This window comes from Balearica regulorum, chromosome 7, assembly GCF_011004875.1.
Source record: "Balearica regulorum gibbericeps isolate bBalReg1 chromosome 7, bBalReg1.pri, whole genome shotgun sequence".
In the NCBI taxonomy this organism is placed as follows: domain Eukaryota; kingdom Metazoa; phylum Chordata; class Aves; order Gruiformes; family Gruidae; genus Balearica; species Balearica regulorum.
Window position 1 is genome coordinate 9,535,458 of NC_046190.1, and position 12,307 is coordinate 9,547,764.

The 12,307-nt window shown below is 49.9% G+C and overlaps 1 protein-coding gene across 5 annotated transcripts in view; it reads left to right on the forward strand.

The window, feature by feature from the left end:
* The window catches only part of AFAP1L2 (actin filament associated protein 1 like 2), a 72,463-nt gene that overhangs the window by 46,148 nt on the left and 14,008 nt on the right, over nucleotides 1-12,307 (forward strand). For 3 of the 5 annotated variants that reach the window (XM_075757840.1, XM_075757839.1, XM_075757842.1), the window contains exons 4-6: nucleotides 3,270-3,361; nucleotides 7,787-7,877; nucleotides 11,117-11,200. In XM_075757840.1, coding sequence (XP_075613955.1) covers nucleotides 3,270-3,361; nucleotides 7,787-7,877; nucleotides 11,117-11,200 — 267 coding nt within the window. The remainder of the gene's footprint in view (nucleotides 1-3,269; nucleotides 3,362-7,786; nucleotides 7,878-11,116; nucleotides 11,201-12,307) is intronic. The other 2 variants (XM_075757843.1, XM_075757844.1) reach the window with 1 other exon arrangement.

Here is a 12,307-nt window from a genome sequence, read left to right on the forward strand (position 1 = left end):
TCTTAGCCATAGCTGCAGCTGGGTGTACAGCCCTGATCCTGCTCTGTAACTGCACAGAGAGGTCTGTGCCTGGCTGGTCGGAAGTGGGACCTGCAGGTTCAAACTTAGCAGATGGAGGAGGCCCTGGTACCCACTGGTGCTCGGGGGGTGTGATATAGATCCCCCAATAATTATTTAGCTCCCTTTACCCCTTTTATCCACTGGCACTCTGTGCACTTTGTTTCACTGAAATCCTTCGGTGGGATGTGGTGACCACACTTTTGTGGCTAAGGTCAATGGGACCTCTCATGCCCTGTGGGATTTCTCCATCACCGTAGCTGTGCTACAGTCTGCTCTAGCAGTGCAAGGAGAAATGCTTTCCGAAGTGATAATACATCAGCTCCAAAAGTCCCCCCTCCAAACCTTAAAACACGCTATTTCTGCAAAAAACATATTTCACTCACTACTTCCAATTCCATCAGTAAGGATTTAAGCTGAACAGTGCGCTGCTTTTGAGATGCCTTTTTATGGCACAGTAATTGAATTCACTGCAGTGAGTGATGAAGGTACCATCAGGTACTTGATCTCATTTACTTGAGAAACACAGCAAGTGTCTACCGTGCAAGTCCATGAGACTCTTCAGTGAGCCAAATGGAAGTCAGCACAGAGGGATCAAGGTGCGGGAGTCTGGGAGGTGGGACTTATGCACAGTGTAGGGCTCCTGGTGGTGCACACTGCGGTCCTCTTACCCCAAATACCAGGAGTGATTCACTTTTACAAAGAACAGAGAGCACAGATAAATAACAGTCAGTACAGATGCAATTTTTAGCTGAGCTTTGGCTGGTTTTCTTCTTCCTTCCCTCTTCTAAATTTTCTCCAAATTTCAAGTTTTAGAGACAACTTTATCAGAAGACACCTGCAAAGTGTTAATACTTGTCTAGGATAAAATACTCCTTCCCTCCCACCCCAATAAGGAAACAGTCTGTGATTCATGGTGCTGGCATGTGTAGCAGGAGAAGGAAGGGGTATGTACAGACTCTCCATACAGAAAGCATGTATTAGGTTCTTGTCCCCATATGCTGGGCACAGTGATAGCTGCCCTCTGCAACCTCAGAGCAGAAAACCCTATAACATCTCCTAGGGGTCTTGTCTGGATGAATATTAAAGGGGTGATTCTTCCTGCACAGAGCCTGAAAAATCAAAGCTCCATCTCATCCTGCTCTGCTCCTCAGCTGGAGCACATGGGCATGTGTCCATGGAGGTGGGCAGGTTTCCAGCAGGGTGAGGACCGAGGCTGTGGTCTCCATCCCATGCCTCAAGGTTGGTGGGAGGAGGAGGAACTGGTGGTACAGAAACCAAACAGCATTTTCCTGGCATGGTGAGGTTCAGTGGGATGATTACTAGGTTTGCTGGAGAGTCGAGAACAGATGGCCACCACTTGCAAAGGGTTTGGCAGTGGTTTTTCCTGCTGCAATGATTTATCTTCTGTGGAGCTGAGCATGGGAGGTCCTGCCTGATGCAGGAGGATGCGAGTTGGCCTGTCCATTTCTCTCTGCTAAAGAGGCCTCTAAAAAGTTCCCTGTCTGGACCACTCTGAGTGTGGAGATAATCCCCTCTTGGGTAGTAGCCCACTAGGGCTTTAGAAAATATCAAACATTTCTGGTGTTTCCAAAAGCAGCAATGGCCTCAGCAGCTGCTGTTGATGAAAGGTGTCCGTCCTGAGAGTGCCATCTCCTTGGCCATTTACAGAAAAGGCCAATCTCCAACAGCAGCCTGTAGATACGAGTCTGGCAGTATAACCATGGGGTGTTTTGGTAGGTGGATCTCCCCATGATCAGTCTGTGTCATAAGCTCACATGCTTTACTCTGTTTGAACCTTACAAGACATCCAGAAGCCTTATTTGCCAGGTGCAAACAGCTGCTTGGAGTTGGTGTCTATTGATCCGTAGGTCTCTGTGTCCTCCTGACTTACTGAAGTTAGCCAGCACTGACAACCAGGACACCCGTGTCACAGGGAGCAGTTTGTCACCAGAGTTGTGTTCTGAGCTCTTGCGCCATCAGGCCAGGAGCCGGCTGCAGCCTGGCAGGGCAGAGCTGTCATTGTGGCTTCGAGCCTCAGACATGAACAAAGTAATGTGGTTTCTGGCTTCTATTTTTAAAACCGAGAAAGATGCAGCAAAGTTCCTGCCCGCATCTTCTGAGCGCAGCACTAACTGCTGCCGGACACTGCGCGACGCCTTGGTGGTTTCTGTGTGTGCCAGAGGAATGTGGCTGGAGCATCAGCAGGTGACGAAGGGAGTTAAGAGCATCAACTTGCTGCAGATTTTGGGCCCAATTCCTTTTTGATTTACCGGACTTGCAGTATCTGAATACCTTAGCCTCATTTCTCCCAAAGTATTTGGCAAGAGACACTCTGTAAAAGGGGACTTCCCCTCTGCACAGTGTAACACCTTCAAAGTCCTTAATTTTTCAGCCATTTGGTGCCTTGCTCCCACTTGTTCCTGAATGTTGCTGCATTGTGCCGTCTTGGAGGTCGTGGGATTTGGGTGCTTGTTTGAGGCCACCCAGGAGTTCTGTGTTGGGGGAAGAGGGACAGAACACAAGCTTTCTGAGCCTTCAACGTACCCTCCAGCTACTGAATCACTCTGCATTCAGCTGCTTGGAAAATCTGACTTTCCAGAGGCAGAGACAGATCGCCTGGAGCAGTTCTGCTGCCATATGCCCTTTCACGTGTTTGGCCTGGGTTGCTTCAAGAGCGACTCTTCCTTCAGTAGCAATTCAATTACTGTTCTTGGCTGGCTTTGATAAACTGTTGTATAGCCCAGCTAGGCAGCAACCTTTGCAGTTCCCTCTGGGAGCGGGGTGATATTACCTCCAGGTTTCTGGACAGGCAGCAGAAGTGAGGACAGCCACTGATCTGTGTGCTTGCAGCAGCGGGGATCAGAGCTAGCAAGGACTAAAGTGCTATTGATTTCTAGGTACTGTGTAATGTTTGCCCATGCTGCTTCTCAAGACCCTTTAAAGTTTCAGCAATGGGTCTGAGCTTCATAGTTTTCCCTCCAGAAGGAAAAACATGCCCAAACCCAGAGGTCAGTTCTTCTGCTGGGTCTCCAAGTGCCACATTCCTGGGTATGGCCTGAAATGACATGGTGACCCTGCAGCGCTGCCTGTAATTGTCACTGTGCTTCCTACCGAAATAGCACCTCCCTCTTCCTGCACAGCCCTGGGTAGCGAGTGCTCTGCTGGGAAATGCCGCATGCTATTGGTATAATTATGTTTCTGGCTTGCAGGGCTGGATCGGAGAAACTCCTTGACCAATGGAGACTCTGGACTGCATTCGTCCCCTCCTCAAAAGAGCCTACCAGACCTCCCCCCTCCAAAGGTACGTTTTGCAAATCCTTTGCTTTTCACTGCCTAGCCCTCAGCCTGGGAACCTGAACCACTGGAGGCTTCACTTCTGTTACGTACTGTGCAGCATAGCTAAATGAAGAGACCTCTGCCCATGCATGTGAGTGAGGCAAATTGTCCTGCTGAGCTTTATTTCTAAAAAATAATAATAAAATAAAGATTCAGCCGGGGGCTCCCTGAGGTATGGGTTTCCAGCTGCACTTTTGGACTTTGTGAACGCTGCAGGTCAGTGTGTGGCTGGTGCAGGTGCTGCATCTGGCTGGTGGCCCAGGCAGGGTGGCCATGCTCCACGGTGGCTGGGCATGCAGAAACCCCTGTGGTTCCCAAAGCTCGTGCACAGAGGGAGCAGGCAGCTGTGGGAGCCTTGGGCTTCCCATGCATGTGCAGGAGCACTGTGCGAAACAGGCTGTATTCCCTGCCAGGAAAACCTGCACCCATCACACGGCAATCCAGGCTCAAAGGAGGAAGAGAGTTATGGTTTTCAGAGAAACAAAGGTGAGATTGGCTCTTAAATGTTGCTTAAGAAATCTCCTCTGAGTTGTAAAGCAACTATGCCCGGGCTGCTGGCATGGAATTACAAAAGCCAGAAATCCTTCAGCTGCGGGGCGGTGGGGCGGTCCCCAGGCAGCGCCAGGATCTCCCTCGCTGGCAGAGCCTTGCACAGTTTGGCCATTAGCAGAGAAGATCAGGTTAGCTTCCAGCTGAAGCACCTGGTGACTGTGCATTGGGTGACTGTGCTGGGCGTTACACCGGTTGTACAGCCCACAGGTCTGTAAGGAGGAGTTGCCAGCACTAGATTTTTCCATAAGGCAGCTATAAATCTGGACAGGACCCAGTTCAACACCATCAGCTTTTGGTGGGATTTTGTCTCCGTGCCAGCAAGTCAGCTTGGCTGTCCTTGAGAGACACGGGTCATCCCCAAGACCCCGGATGTTGCTGTTCCGTAGTTGATCAGATGTGGGAATCACTGTAGCTGGGATTTCAGGATGGGAAATGAAAGGAGAGCAAGGAGTGGGATGGGGAGGAGGGGGAGGTGTGGAGGAGGATGGGTTGGTGCATCCATCAACCATAGAGGAGGATCTGCTCCTTTCCCAGGAAAGAGGATGTGGGGTGAGGCCCCAGGACTTCTGCCCAGGGGACTGTGTGGCTCAGCTGGAGTTAGCTGGAGAAGCTGAGAAAGCAAGAGGGTAGGACGGGATGCAGCCAGCAAATCCCCAGACACAGTGCGGTTGCCTGCTGGGAGCTGCTCCAGCCCTGAGGGGACCCTGTCCACACAGCCAGCCGGGGATAGTCACCTGGGAGCAGCGACCAGAGCAGGAATTGCTGTTTGGCTTTGGGCTTCTTAAAGCTGGAGGAGGTGGTGGCCATAGCATGGAGGTGGGCAGGAGGATGGTGGTGCAGTGGAATGAAGGCATGATTGGAGAAGCAGCAGCCAGGTGTCCCCAAGGCGTCTCTGCTTGTGCGTGGTGCAGCCCAGCTTTCTGATAGGGCAATCAGGAAGTTAAATGAGGGAACTGGGAAAAAAACAGCCTTGGATGTTAGCTGAAAAGGGTACCTAAGCCATCTGTCTTCTCCCAGGCCTGTGCTGGGAACTACCTTCTCCCGCCTGCTTACCACTGGAGCTAACCTCCCTTGGATAAAGCAATCAAGTACCTCCTCACCGTGAGCATCTGAGCGTCAGTGAGCTGTCGGCAGCAAAGATATCTGAGCATACTTCAAGGAGTGGGGCTGGGGAGGGCTTTAGTGTGGTCCCAGGTAGTGTGTGGAAATGGCCGCTGTGGGGAAATTAATCTTCCCTGTCTGTGTTTGCTGCTCCTGACACGGGCAGGAGCCATGGCCACCTGGGCGGTAGAGGAGAAAGCACAACTCCTTACACAGAAATGGGAAGGTTAAGAGAGGACCTTGGAATACATCTATTTTAGCTCTGTGTTTTCTGTGGTTTGGTGATGTTAAGGCACCCCGTGGTGGTGCTCTACACTTGACTTTTGAGGCAGAGGAGAAATTTGGTGATAAAGCACTGCACGGCAGATTGTCCCTGGTATTCACTGACCCCAGCAGTCAATGGGCAACCCAACAGGGCTGGCCCAGCTGGATCCCACTAATTTCTTTGGATTTGTCCCAAAGCAACCTTTAAACAATGAGTCCCATGGGCCGTGGCTCAGACATCGGTGTCCTTTCATCTGCGGTAGCCCTGGCAGCTCTGCGGCTTTCCACAGCCATCCACTGAGAAAGTCACGCGGTGCAGATGCGGATGCCCAAGATGGTTTTATTTGCATGCTCTGATGTGTCATAATGCAACAAGCAAATACTCCACGAGGACCAGCGTGGGTTAGGTAACGCAGCATGCACTCTTTGATTTAAGCTAGAGACAAAACAACTCGGTGCCTTTGGCGAAAGAGAAGAGAAGAGAAAAAAATAACTTCTGGGGCAGCTGAGGTGCAGTCCCACCTAGTCCCTGTTGGCTTCCATTGTCTGTAGGAAACAAAACAGAGCTGCCCCTTTCCCCACTGCCCCTCCTTCCCTGACATTTGTGGGATGGTGTCAAATAAACCCACAGCGTTTCTTTGTGTAGACAATTTGTTTATGGTCGTAGCACAACGTGAGCTGGCTACACACAGGAGGCCACCACAGATGGCAATTGCAGACATGTTCCCTGGCCAGGAAAGGGATTAAGTAAAGCTTTGGAGTGGCTGGGTTTATTTTTATTTCTTTAATTTAACACATTAGGACAAGTTCCTAAATCTTTAAGTATTTGGAGGCAAGTGTTTTCCAGCAGTGTGTCCTACGTGGCTCTGGAAAGCAAACTCAGAGTCTGCTCACAGCATCTGGCAGACCCATGTAGGAAGATTTCATCCAAGACACTTGAGGAGCTTACAAGGTTGGCAGAGCCACGTGCAGCTTGCCCATTGGGGATTAGAGACGTGTGATTTGGGCCGGTGTGGTGAGGGTAGCTAGCTCCCACAGGCTCAGCAGCATCCCCCTTCATGGGCAGTTCCTGGCCAGAACATTTTTTTCCTTCAAAGGTTCCTTCCTACTTCTGGGTAGCAGTACCTGTTGGTGGAAATATCCAGGGTAGCATGGACAGCTTTGAACCTGCATTTCATGATGCTGGCATGACCTGCAAAGGGACTGATCCTGCCTTAGACTGCTCTGCAGTGCTGGTGCCCAGCTGGCCCCTCTTCTCCAGGCCACCAGGAGCAATCACGTAGGCCAGCATGAAGAAGTGTGCATGATCCATGACCTTCAACATTGCTGTCTCTGCAGAGAGAGACCTGCTCTTCTGCCCGTCCTCCTGGGAGGAGTGGGGCTTTAGCCCTGCACACACTGAACATCCTGTCCAGGGTTTGCACAGGTCTCGGTCAGAAGCCAGTTTGAAGCCTTGTGAGCCGGAGCACACTGTTGTCAGATGACTATGTGTGGTTTGACCTGGGTGAGGAGAGGGGACACCTCACTGGGAACTGGAGGACGCTACTGTCAGATCATGATGGGAGAGGTGGGATGCCATGTGTTTTGAGAAAAGCGTAAGCTGTGCTGTCATCCTACTGTGATCTTCGGCTCTGCTGTCTCACATTCAACAGCCATGTGTATTACTTGAAAAGTAAAAAGTTTGTTTATTAGCTTCACTTTTTTTTTTTTTCTCATGTGCTGCTATTTCTAAAGGATCAAGGCACTGTTTTTCCTGTCAGCCCTTGCTTGTGTTTAAGGAGGGGTTTGGCAGGCACCACAGGGATTTTCCAGCACTTGGACTCTTTTCAAAGGCTCATTTTCCATCACTGTAGTTTATCCATTTCCTTCATTTTTTGCTCAGAGCACAATTAAAGATTCCTGATATAGTTCCTAAAGCATAGATTTCCAGCTGTTGGTTTGCTATCAGTCAGAGACTTGGAGACACAACCAGCGACGGCCGAGGCTACACTTTTCAGTGTAAAGCCAGGATTGCACCAAACATCCGCCCTTCTGGTTCCCCGTTAAGATAATCAATAGCACAGAGGATCATCCCCAGTTACGATGAGCAGCTTAGCGGGGGTCAGTGCAGCAGACAGAAGTCTCAGTTCACGGTAAGGCCAATGGGTTGGAATTGCTGCTTTTGAGGAAATGCATGAGCTGATCTTCCCAGAGCTTTCAGCAAAATTAAAGAAAATAATATTTATGACACAATTATACACTAATTTCAAAGAACTCCTTCATATTTGAGCTAACTGTGTACTGGAAACCCTCAGCAGTCTCTTTCTTCCCTGTCATCTCAAACAGTTTACATGGAAAACCTGGTATACACATCTAAAAGGTTTCATCCACTAGGATGCACTTTAGTGCTAAAAAAAAAAGAAGGATGCACCATTGTTTACAAACATCTGTTTTTACCTTAAATCGTGCTTTTATTTATTTATTTATTCTGCAGATTCCCGAAACAAAACAACCTCCAGTCCCCAAGATTGAATCCCCAGAGGGATATTATGAAGAGGCTGAGCCATATGATGTCTCTGTAAATGGTATATGACTCCCTGGGGGGGGGGTTTCTTGTGGGAGATGGAGGACTTGAGGTTTATGAGAATGAGTACATGAAAATGTGGACGTTTCTTACAGCTTGTGTGACAAATTTGTTTTCTGATGCTGGTCACGTTTAATATTGCAGATTTAATGCTGAAGAAAAGGCTAATGAATTACTCAATTTTATAAGTTTCCTGTAGAAATAAGTGGTATGCCTGGGTTAATATAGCATCACTGTAAAATATTATAAACCATTGTGGGTTCTCTTTGTCTTGATGGTTTTCTGGAGGTAGGCTGTAGCCAAATGCAGGTTTCTATTCAGGAGTGAGTAGTGAAGCTGTGGTGGCTTGCATTCATGTCCTAGTGCTCTAATCATCCCTTCGGGGCTCAAAATCCATGACTCTGTTGGTCTGTTAGACATGATAACCATTTTTTATAACTGGCTATTTATTCAGCTCTGTCTCTTGTGGCAGTTTAACCATCTATGAACTTGATTAAAAAGCCACATTTCATGTGAGGGGACAGTGCATGGGTTCCCTCTGCACACACTTGCTCACTGCCTGAGTCGGCACTTCCCAGCGATGTCCTCAGCCGTGCCACCGATACTTGTCCCACGCGGGCTCCGCACCCCTTCGGGAGGAGACTGCCGCCCGCAGGCTGAGCTCCCAGATTCTCACTTTTTAAGATGCATTCCTGCATCCTTCTTTCAGTGAACACCCTTCATGATAGATTACCTTCCTCTGATCTGATAGCAGAGCTGATCTTGTCATCACTTTATAATCCATTTAAGCCCAAATGAGACAGATTATATCGCTCTGCTGCAGAAGCAGATCTCTGCTCATCAGCCTCAACTGCAGCAGAGTGGGGCGCAATGATGCCCCACAGTGTGGGGCAGAGCTCTGCGGGGAGAGGCAAGGCAAGCAGAGAAGTGAGAGTTAAGGATAAAAGACTTGGATCTAAACCCTTGGCTGTTGAATCTGAGCTGTTCATGAGAGAAACTGAGTTCTCTCCAGCCCCAGCGTGCACTACTGGGCTTTGAAGCTGCCTGGCAGGGAAGCACCAGCGGTGCCACTGCTCGAAGTGGCCAGGGGTGGGTGTATCCGAACAGCCTCTACTGCCTCTGTGTACCTGGCACCCCTGGACAGCTCGTAGCTCAGCTCATAGCTCACAACGGCTTAGGAGTTACAGTGCTAAATAAAAAAGGGAGATGCAGAAAGATCTTCATTTCCCTGAACCATCCTGTTTTGGCTGCAACCGCATTATGGTGGTGAACAGGAAGATTGTGCCCAGCTTGGGTGGGAAAAGGTGCGGGCTCATCACAGCCGGAGTGAAACGTGCCATTTGGTGCAGAGGAGAGGTCCCCCCTGTTTTGCCATGTGTAGTTAGGTGCCAGCTGGGTTTTGCAGAAACGCTCTGGGTTGTTTGGCCAAGGGCAGGGCACAGGGGGGTGAAGCCCTCCTGCAGCTGGGGCAGCGCAGGTCACTGCAGCCTCATCCCCGCGGGGGGTTTCCAGTTGCCTGCACTGTAAGATAAATGGACGTTTTTTTCCCCTGCTGCACATTGGGAAAGAGGATAACACACTAAGAGCCGTGGCATGTAAAGGCATAGACTGGCTTAGCTGGCGTGCAGCCATGGATCCGTGTGCTGGGAAGCTCAGGTTATGTTACCCAGGCAGATCCGTAAACTCGCGTCGCATTGAGAGCCTTGGCTGGTAGGAGCGATAAACACAACACCCAGCTTAAACCTCTGCTTTTCCTTGGTAACCTACTGCTCAGAGATGCAAATACACCCCAACATCCACTGAAATCCAGGCCAGTCAGATGCCTAAGGAAGCCAGAGATCAGACCCATGCAAACATGGTCAGAAAAAGAGAGAAAAGCCCTGTATGATGGAAGCACTGTCAAAATGGGGCAGTCTGTGGCTGCTGTGAATGGCTGTTTGACCAGCGGGCTCGGTGTTTTAAAGAGCAATATTGCAGCAACTGGAGATAGGAGCCCGTGAAGTGAGCAGAGATGGGATGTGCAAGTCCAGGCAGTCCCTGGCTGCCGAGGTGTGTGGTGCCTTTGCCTCCTGTGACTGCTCGACTGTGGTCCCCTCTGCGGGCCCCAGCAGTTCCCTTCTTCTATGCAAACCGCCTGGTGCGTGCTGTAATGCCAATGACTTTTAAAGTGGTTTGCGTGAGAAGGAAAGCGGCATCATGTCACTGAGAATCTCTATGGGCTCCTCATCCCTTCCCCCCCCCCCCGCCTTATCAGATGGCAATACTCCCCTGTGCCTGTCCTACGAGGAGTGATGCTCATTGCTAGCAGCTGCCGTGGTGTGACTGCTATGGCTAAAGGGCAGTATGGACATGTATGGGTTTCCCTGGCCAAAGATGCTAAAGCCTGACACCAGTACCCCCCCCAAGCCCTCTGTGGTCACCCCCCTCTCCCCATGAGCTGAGTAGGGAAGGGGCCGGAGGTCCAGGGAGCTGCTGATGGTGTTTCTGTCAGAATTACAGCACAAGCTCTGGAAGAAACCCACACGTCTCCAGACAAATGGGTGTAGTGAAATCAAACAAAAATAGGAACATCACTAAAATTAGTGGGTGCGCTGCCAAGAAAGGACATCAAAGCAAGCCTCCAGATGGGCTGAGGAGATAGAGGATTCACACAGCATCAGAGGTGGGACGACGAGGCAGCGTAACAAACCGTGGATGAATTAATTGAAATGAAGCAGATGGGGGAGTCCACTGGGTCTCGGGGTCCCTCTTTCATCAGCAGGATTCCCGCCCTTCTGCTGCGGGTGGCTCTGCTTTTCATTTTACAGCTCCAGCAAATGCTGCTGCTTCGCTTTCCTCTTGGGCTGAAATGTGTTAAACCGTTATCGTCCTCATCCTCGTCTGCATTTGTATCAGTGAAGGGTGCAATAAGAAACGGAGTGAAAATGCAAGGGGCGACATGACTGCTAACTGCGCAATAATTATTCTGGCTGAAACAGCTGCCCTGGCTGATTTTCATTACGATGACAATAATTCTATTTTAAAAGGAATTGCCTCGTTTGAGGGAGTGGGTTGAAAATGTTGTCCCTGTTTGAAGTCTCGCCATACAGTGTGCTCCTCCGCTGGCAGTGGGGACATGACAGCCTCACCGGCCGAGGGGGGAGCACGGGGCTGAGCCAGACTGACGCCCTTGTTCTCTGCATTTGCTTATCTGTGGCTTTCTCTCTTTGTCTCCCTTTCTCTTTCCTTTTGACTGTGCAGGTCTTTTTGGTAGGCTTGCGGCGGCTGGACCCAGGCCAGGGTTGCAGGTTACTGAGGGAGTTATTTATGCCACAATAACGATGGGTATGGCATGCTTTCAAAACCTGAAGTGCCCTTTTTGGGGCTTTTGGGGGGATTTTGTTTTGGTTTGTTTTTTGTTTTGTTTTGGTGTTTTTAAACCTCAGTTTTAGCAAAGATGATCAGGTGCCTCCCCCTGGCGTTGACCATTACATGCATGGAGGGTAACCACCTCTCCCCTCTCTCTGCCCATGCTGAATCTACTCAAGGCGGCATTTTTTTTGCCTTCCACATGCTCAAGAGGACAATGAAGAGAACTTCCCTAGCTTTTATTCCTCTGGTTCTGGTGACTGATCTGGAGCTGATATGTGGTAACCCTGGCTGTATTGACAAGTAGCTGTTCAGCAGAAGTTGTAGGTGCTCTGCTCAGGCAGAGGAAGCTCTGGTGTACAGGATGGTTGGAGCTTCCTGCGCCACAGTATTGATTTAGCTCTCTGGGAAGACAAACAAGAAAGCAGAGGTGGATCTAGACAGGACATACCAGAACATGGCTGCCACTGATGTCACCTCAATGAGAGGATGAAACTATGCTCTTGGTTAAAACTGCCAGTACGTGGAAATGGAGACCTTTTACTGAAGTGCCTGAGCTGTACGACTTGGGATTGACTGAGCTCTAGTAGTGACGGCAGCATTGTCTCGAGTCACCCAGGCAAGATTTGTCCCAGTTAGCCAATTACACAGCCTGGAAAATGCCTTTCCATCATGAGGCTGTAGCAGTGTCACCAGGCCAGCAATAGCTGCTGCTCTTCGAGTAGAGAATAGCTCATCTCATGAGGTACTTGAGGTTGATGCACGAAAGAGCAGCCAGGTTTCCTGCTGAGAGCATGGAAGAAAAGTGTTATTCCCTCAGGAGAAAAGTGGCAGTCTGAGATCTAAGGCCTAGGTGAGGGGCACTAGAGACGCCCAAAAGCAGCAGTTAGCAATAGCCCCATGTTGATAAGGAGAGAGATTTAGAAGATGAGGTTCCTTTAGGCGTCCTTGCTGCTGCTGCTTAAGGAAGGGTCCCTAGCAGTGCAGAGGTTCAGCTTCTTGGTATTTATAGGGATGAGAAACATCAACACTTTTACTCCAACTGAATTTCTGCCCAGGGTGCCTGTGGACAAGGTTTGCGTA